Source organism: Cucurbita moschata, unplaced genomic scaffold, assembly GCF_002738365.1.
Source record: "Cucurbita moschata cultivar Rifu unplaced genomic scaffold, Cmos_1.0 Cmo_Scf00097, whole genome shotgun sequence".
NCBI lineage: Eukaryota > Viridiplantae > Streptophyta > Magnoliopsida > Cucurbitales > Cucurbitaceae > Cucurbita > Cucurbita moschata.
The window spans coordinates 385,037-393,320 of NW_019268613.1; the positions used below are offsets into that span (position 1 = coordinate 385,037).

At 37.3% G+C, this 8,284-nt stretch overlaps 1 protein-coding gene across 1 annotated transcript; it reads right to left on the minus strand.

Moving 5' to 3' along the window:
- Nucleotides 1-448: 448 nt before the first annotated feature.
- LOC111439582 (LRR receptor-like serine/threonine-protein kinase ERL1) lies at nt 449-6,220 on the minus strand. The gene is made up of 27 exons (XM_023077197.1): nt 5,967-6,220; nt 5,668-5,806; nt 5,514-5,585; nt 5,366-5,437; nt 5,201-5,272; nt 5,047-5,118; nt 4,661-4,732; nt 4,493-4,564; nt 4,328-4,399; nt 4,183-4,251; nt 4,025-4,096; nt 3,849-3,920; nt 3,709-3,780; nt 3,568-3,639; nt 3,384-3,455; nt 3,238-3,309; nt 3,097-3,168; nt 2,958-3,029; nt 2,814-2,885; nt 2,662-2,733; nt 2,507-2,578; nt 2,353-2,424; nt 2,210-2,283; nt 1,995-2,126; nt 1,582-1,920; nt 1,134-1,501; nt 449-1,051 (listed from the first exon to the last, which is right to left on the minus strand). The coding sequence occupies exons 1-27, from the start codon at nt 6,070-6,072 to the stop codon at nt 674-676; spliced, it is 2,973 nt and encodes a 990-aa protein (XP_022932965.1). The 5' UTR covers nt 6,073-6,220; the 3' UTR covers nt 449-673.
- Between the last annotated feature and the right edge of the window lie 2,064 nt (nt 6,221-8,284).

Sequence of the window (8,284 nt, forward strand, 5' to 3'; positions counted from 1 at the left end):
TTCATTACACAATCTGTTGGTTACTGGTGATGAAAGGGAACTAGAGATCTTTGATTAGGCCCTACAGTTAGTAGTTTACACAATCTGTTGGTTCCTGATGATGAAAGGGAACTAGAGATCTTTGACTAGGTCCTACAGTTAGTGGATACAACCAAGTGAGAACAAGTCATGGATGATAGAGTGTCTAAGCTTCAAAAATGAGTTGTTCTTCATCTAGTAAGGTTGAGTACATGACAATGGCGGAAGCTGGAAAGAAGATGATATGGATGACAGACTATCTAGAAGAATTGGGCAAGCAGCACGATAATATTTTATACAGATAGTCAAAGTGTCGTACAATTGGTGAGGAACCCAATTTAACATTCCAAGACAAAACACAAAAGGTGATATCATTTCACTCACACGTACAAAAGATCATGCAAAAGATTGTGATGTGTTTAGAGAAAATAGAGGGTGCAAATAATGTATTGCATATTCAAACCAAAACCAGTGGAGTTACATCAATGGGATCCATGCAGTGTGATGCAGAAAACTAATATTCATATTTAATAAACTGAATACGCATACATTTTACACCTGCTGCACAAACAAAAGCTTAGGATCTCAATATTTACCTTAACTGCAGCTAATCTTCCCTTCTCCTTAACCACAATATGAACCTTTGGTTAATCTGTTATTGATTCAAACCGTGTTGTTCAGAACTTACTTCCCCGAACCGAACAAACCACCGAGCATCCAAAGAAATCGCATCTGATTTCTCCTGCTCCTCCTGCCCTTTCGGGTTCCGATTCTGACCCTTTTCAATCAAGAATTGTGCATAATCCAACGTTTTCGTGGGGAATGAAGTATGTTTCGCGGTAGGTGATGGTGGCTGGAGGGAGATCAATACTCGGGCAGCTTCATGCATGGTTGGCCGTTCAGAAGGATTGCGTTTCGTGCAGAGGAGAGCAAGCTGGAACGTTTTTCGAACATGCGCTAAATCAACGCAGGTGACCGAAACCTCGGGATCAACCGCTTCCATCACAGTATTGTTATCAGCCTTGGATAGTATCTGGCAGTTCATAGAGAATAAATTCAGATTCCAGCAAAACATGAATCTTTCAAAGTGATTATTTGATGTGAACAAAACAAACCAGTTGATGCAAATTGGACTCGTCATCCACAGCCTTCTTCCCAGTCAGTAGTTCCAGAAGAACAATGCCGAAGCTATAAACATCGGACTTCTCATTAAGCCGGGAGGTTCGAGCATACTCTGGATCAATGTAGCCAATCGTTCCAAGCACGCTAGTAGACGTGTATGTTTTTCCAGTTGGGATACATTTGGCTATCCCAAAATCAGAGAGATGGGCCTCGAAATTTTCATCCAGTAGAATATTCGAAGACTTCACGTCCCGGTGAACGATTCGCGGGTTACAATCATGGTGAAGATATGCAAGCCCTTGTGCAGCTCCAACCGCGATCTTCAGACGTGCGTCCCAATCCAGTTTAACCTTGCCTGGTCCTAATGATTAGTGAAGCGAACACGATCATCAATATTATCGAACTTTCGGTCAAAAAAAGTCAAATAGTGATGATGCTTACCATGAAGCAGATCCCAGAGTGAACCATTTTCCATGTAGTCATAGAAGAGGAGATTCCCACAGGGAGATAATGAATAACCATGAAGGCTAACAAGATTTCTGTGTCTGATACTACCAACAGTTTCAAGTTCGGTCTCGAACTCCCTTAAATCGTGTGCATAGTGATTGTAAAGTCGCTTAACTGCAATAGGTCGGGAGTTCTTCAGTAAACATTTGTACACAGTGCTCGAAGCTCCATAACCGATAATGTACTTCTCGCTTAGATTCTCGGTCACTCTCATAATGTCCTCGAACGTGTGAATAGCCATATCCATATGAAGTACTACAAGACTTGGAGGACCTGAAATACAGAATAATGACTCAGAAAAAAGGATTAACTCAGAAAAATAAGAAAAGTACAAAAACAATGCTTGCCTTGCCCAGTCGTGCTAGAACGCTTCATCAATTGCTTCGATGGATTCGACTTGTACACAGCAATTATAACCATAAACAACAACATTATGAATCCAAACGTCATACAAACAACCGCTGCCCGAGACAACATTGCTGCAAGTTACATTGACTCAGTCGGCATGAACGGTTCATAATGTCAAGTTATTTACAAATGCCATCAGCGTTTCGCAGTGTACCTCGAGATTTTTCCATGTAAGGCCCACAAATCGATCCCAGCCAGTTTCCACACAGCAGCGGATTCCCGAGAAAGCTGATATAAAATCATCGATCATCAAAATGAAGAACAGAGGCTCAATCAAACAAAACTCATTTTCGTTACCTATTTTGTTCAAATCGAGAGAAATTTTTCATGGGAGGTAAGATACCAGATAAGTTGTTGTATGACAAGTTCCTGAATAAGTGTAAGAAAGACAAATTAGAAGTTGAGGAAGCCATTAGAGGTTGTTATTGATGGAGGATAAAACAGAACTTACAAATTGGCTAAACTGAAACAATTTGTCAGCTGATCAGGTATCTTCCCTTGCAAATGGTTGTTGTTCAAAATTCTTTGAATAGCAATGAAATCAAAATGATTAACAAGGAACTTAAAAGGGAAAGAAAAAACGTCGTAAGAGTATCGAAATCATACAATGAGATAATATTTTGTAGTTGACCCAACTCCATGGGTATGCTACCAGAGAAGTTGTTGAATGACATATCACTATCAAAACAGGCAAGTAAAAAGAATTTAAAGGAAAAATTTCACAAGATTGACTCAAACTCATAACGAACAATCCTTACATAGTCTGAACACTTCGGAGATTCCCAAATTCGGCTGGCAGTGACCCGACAAGTCTATTATAGCTCAAATTGCTGCAAGTGATTTTATATTAGGAACATGATTTGAGCGACAACTCTATCAATAATTCAAGTGAGAAGTCTTACAGGCTCAGAAGGTGCTCCAAATCACCAATAGAAGTAGGAACCGGACCCGAGAAGTAATTGCGAGACAGATCCCTGGATGAAACAAAAATTGAAACCAACTGAAAGGACGATCACTATGCGCTAACTTGAATAAACTTACAATGTATCGAGGTTCACAATGCGTCCGAGCTCAACAGGAATCCAACCATTGAAGTTGTTTGCTGAAAGATTCCTGTTAAAACAAATTTACTCAATGAACCATCTTCCAATTTTAATATTACTTGTGCTGCAAACGACTTACAAATATGTCAAGCTCTCCAGATCTTGGAAACTGAGAGGGATTGATCCGTTAAGACGGTTTCCATGCACATTGCTTGAAGAAGAAAAATAGAATCAATATATATACATACCACAGATGAGACCTCATGAAATTTGTAGGTATCTTACAATTGATTCAATGCAGTGCAAGAGCTGATGTTGTGAGGGATTGGCCCTTCTAGATCATTATCAGCAAGATTCCTGAGTAGTTGAATAGAAATGTTCGTATCAAAACTTGGAAACGTGAACTGTAAACGAAAGACATTAATCGAATTCACGGTTGAGAGATTTTGAAACTAAAAATGTAACTCACAATTCAAACAACTGATCCAATTTCCCAAGTTCAGAAGGAATTGTGCCAACCAAATGATTGTCATTTAGTTGCCTGTAAAGAATTAAAGTCAATTACTACTACTAAACAAAGGATGTTGAATTAGAAGCAACACAAACATACAAGTAGCTAAGCTTGGACATATTTCCCAGCTCAGGAGGAATTGGCCCGGTCAGCTTGTTTCCATGTAAGTACCTAATCAGAGAGAAACGGACCATGAGGCACCATATGAAAATTTCAGACATTCAAAAAGCAAAACTCACAATTTTCCTGTGTAAGACAAGTTCCCAAGTATTGGCGGTATCGGTCCTTCGAGTTCGTTCTCACTCAGATCCCTGCTCCATGGTATAAAATAAGCAAATACAATGTTCAAATGTACCAAGAATTACTTGTGCGACCAAAACACAAGCGTAGAAAATTCATTTCGAACTTCACTTACAGGACGGCAAGCGCCTGCATCAATCCAATGACATCGGGAATCCTACCACTCAACCTATTTCCCTGTAATGATCTAAAACAAGATAATATACAGCTGATTAACACTCAATTAAAGGAGTTCTAAAGCGACTAAATCACACAAGTTAGAAGGAATCTTACAAAGTGGCAACTTGAAGAAATCCGATGTTGTATGGAATCTCCCCCGAGATTTGGTTGTAGGATATATCCCTGAGATGAACAAGATATCAGTTGAAAACATACAGGATTTCAAACATACATCACAAAATATCAGTTGAAAACATACAGAATTTCAAAACTGGTGCAGTTTCCTATGCTATCCGGTATCGTGCCAGTCAGATTGTTGCCTCTTACATCACTGAAGACAAGGCACAAGTAACACAAGAACACAAAGTTAACTAACCAGAAGTAAGCCTCCAGATCAAAGAGGGTGATTATAATTCACACTTACAAGTACCACAAGCCAGTCAATTGACACATATCAGACGACAACGATCCTGTCAGAACGTTCCCACGTAATCCACTGATAACAATAAAATAAAATGAAAGGTCAAATAACCAGTGGAATGCTCATCCTATAGCTTAGAAGATGTCAACCAAGCTGAGTGGAGATATTTACAGATACTGCAGAACTTCATTCCAATAGATTAATCTTGGTATCTCTCCGGTAAGCTGGTTTCGTGCAAGATCGCTACGACGATGATTGATCACCAAATCAGAAAATAGAAACCAAGAAGGATAAACAAAATAGAGGACTAATTATTCCCATAACTGTATCCTAATGAGTCGGTACATAGTGTAACAAAACTCATACAAGATTTGATATTATCCACTTTGAGCATAAGCTCTCATGGCTTCGCTTTTGGGCTTTCCCAAAAGGCTTCATTACCAACGGAGATGTATTTCTTACTTATGAACTCATGATCATTCCCTAAATCAGTCAATGTGGGACTCCCTCCCAACAATCCTCAACAAGATTATCATATAAGGAAGTGAAGAAATTACAGAGTTTTCAGATTAGGAAGCTGGGTAAGGGTAGAAGGGATCGGACCGGACAACTGGTTCGTCTTCAGATTTCTGCAATGGAGGGAAACAATTCAACTATAATTCACAGAAGTTGATGGCAAAAGAAACCCAACTCTAAATAGGTAAAACGTACAGGAACTCGAGCTTCTTAAGCTTTGAAACAGTGAAGGGGATGTCTCCATAGAGCAAATTATCAGACAAGTCCCTATACATTAAGAGAGGTCGAGTGATGCTGTAGATGTATGTGCTATCAATGAACTAAAACTCAAAAATGAAAGTTACAGAAAAGAAATCTTACAAATGAACAAGAAAACCACAGTTACCAATCTCATCAGGGATTTGTCCAGACAGTTTATTCCCTTGAAAATCACTGCCATAAGAAAGCAACAGTAAACACCAAGAACCAACCGTGTGAAGCCATAGAACAAGAGAAAAGAGTACCATACATTGACTGTAAATTACTTAAATCTCCAATGGATGGTGAAATCTCCCCACCCAGATTCAAGTTGGATAAGTTCCTAGGAACAAAAAACAAGAAAATGAGAATGGTAGGACGCGAGATTTAAGCAGCAAAACAATGGAATAGAGACGAAAACTCACAAAGCAGCAACTGATAGGGTAACATTGTCGCAGAAAACTCCACGCCACGAACAGAAATCGTGGTTATGATCATCATCCCAGTCGAGAAACACATTCGCTACATTGCTAAACGAGGCCTTGATTGACATCAGCGCTCGTCCTATCGAAAATGGCCAAAAAAAAACACAAGATTAGCAACAGATTCCAAAAGCTAAATAAAATATCCAAAAATCAGATAGAACATTTAAGATACTATCATAGGCATGTATATTCGCCCAACAAACGGCCAAATGGAAACCAGAAAAGTGGGAACAGAGGACCTTCATCGTGGGGGAGTGAAGAAGCAGGGGAAAAACAAGCAAAGAAGAAGATGAAGAGGAAGGCCATGGGGAGGTTCGGCCATGGAAGGAAGGGGATGAGCTTCATTTCTCAAAGAATAAATGCGAAGGAAACAGAGAGAGAGAGAGAAAACAGGGTTTTGGTGTGAGAAATGAAGGAGCACAGAGAGGGACCATGGAGAGCGAGCTTTTGGATGTAACAATGGCGGAGAGAGAAATAAACGGCGGTGAAGAGAGAGAAACCGTCGTTCGTACTAGTACCGTTTCCCCAAGTGATTGTGTGAATTTCTATGCCTCATTTCCCCCACGCGCTCCCCTTCTGGAGCGTGTGGCGAGTGGACTCTTAAACAAAGCTAAATAAATAATTATAGTGGGTTACATTACAAATTTCATTCTTAATATTCCTTAAAAAAAATTGAATTTAGTCTAAGTATTAATCATTATTTTTAAAAGATTAAATTTTAATGTTTTCTAAATTTATAATTTTAATGTCTACAAACTTTTTATAATTTTTTTATCATGATCAAAAAAAATTAAAATTAAAAATAATTTAAATTAGGCACGGATTAATTCTATTTTGATCCTGAAATTTATGTGAGTGAATGTTTGATGTGTTATGTTATAAATGTCGCATGAATGACCAACCCACGGTTGTATTGTTTCCATTATTATTTTTTTTAAACTAATTCCTCTAAAAAAATCGTTGTCTACTTCTATTATTGCCCAACAAAAAAATTTAATAAAATATTTTCTAGGGTAATAAAAAGGGTGGGCGTTTTGGCATGTGATTACACGCGCGAAGAGGCACGTGACTGGATTTGATAATATAGAGGGTAATTGGTGGTGGTACGGAAACTGATGAGGGTAGAGAAAGAAGCAAACTGGTTGGGTGGTTTTAACTAAAAGTAGCGACGGTTGCCACTCCCTTTTTCTTCACTACTTCCAACTAAGGCCTACATCCGCTATTTTACAATAATTACTTTTCAATGTTTTTTCAAAAATTATAATATTATCCCAATGATTCTATATATTTTAAATATTAAAAATATTTTAAATATTATTTTTAAGATAATTTTGAAATATTTACGAAGGAAAGGGAGTATCTCTTTTTAAATAAATGATAGAGTTTGAGGTATTTTTTACAATTTACATTTTCAATTGAACGATCGTTTTAAACTGTAAAAATAAAATTTTAAAAACTCTCTATAACGACCTACTTTTCGAAATTTTGAACTACAGATCGTCGTACAGATTTAAGGATAAGAATGAAGTTAAAACCTTTTAATTTGTAAAATGGAAACACTAAAAATTTAAAGTCAAACATAATAATAAAACGGATGTAAAAAAGTATTAGAAGTAAGAAATAATATCCAGGAAAAAAAAAGTTTACAAAATTGCACAAGTTCCAAGAAAATATCACTAAATTAGTATTAAACATGGCATTAGAGGCTAGAGGGACACAACTCAATTTATGGTCCTCTTGTGACAAGGATTACTGTGTTCAAAATATTCCAACTTGACCTATCACACGATTCAAGACTAAGAACATTTAACAAGTATTCATTCTTCATCTACAAAATTGGATAGACTTGATTTGATAATTATTTCATGTGTTATAAGTTGATTCGATTGAGAAATGAGCATTTGAAGCTTCAGAAGCAAATAATTGCACGGTTGAAGTAGCGGAAGAACTTGCAAGCATCATTTCATGAGTTGTTACAAAACTTTATTTATTGTTTTTAATTTCATAATTCTTGTAATGGGTCAAAGGGTGGAAGTTAATTGTCAGACTTTGTCATTTGTGGAGATTTAAGAGGATCGGGATTAAATCATGACCACTACATTTGAAGATTTGAAAGTTGTTTTTTTTTTTTTTGTGAGAGACTATAAATACCCACAAATTACTATGTAAAAATCTGATTGTGAATGAATGAAATCGAGATCTCAAATTGAGATTTTCACTCTTAGAAATTCGAGCATCATCTTTGTCATTTCTAAGTTCCATGCAATTCTTATGATAGATTGCATCTGAGTTATTCAATCAAGTCTTGATCTTCGATTGTAGAGTGATTCAATTTAGAACAAGGTCCCAAATTTTGGTTTAGATCTTTGATCTTGGTAATCTAATTCTAGTCTTATCTCTTGGTTGATCCGAATTGAATATAAGGAGGTGTTAATTTCTTCGATTTAAAGGTTCTTGCTTCAACAAAAGCTTGGATCGCTGGGATAAGAATTAAGGTTGCCTTATCACCTTGTAGCCACACGCTCTTGCCATTGACAATGGTCTACATTCTATCGGT

Excerpts from the sequence above, each read along its gene's own strand:
- LOC111439582 (XM_023077197.1), bottom strand. The coding sequence starts at position 6,072 with ATGAAGCTCATCCCCTTCCTTCCATGGCCGAACCTCCCCATGGCCTTC. Across the intron at positions 5,586-5,667 it reads ACCCTATCAGTTGCTGCTTT|GAACTTATCCAACTTGAATC; the intron begins GTGAGTTTTCGT and ends TTTTGTTCCTAG. Across the intron at positions 2,886-2,957 it reads TTGGAGCACCTTCTGAGCCT|CAATTTGAGCTATAATAGAC; the intron begins GTAAGACTTCTC and ends AATCACTTGCAG.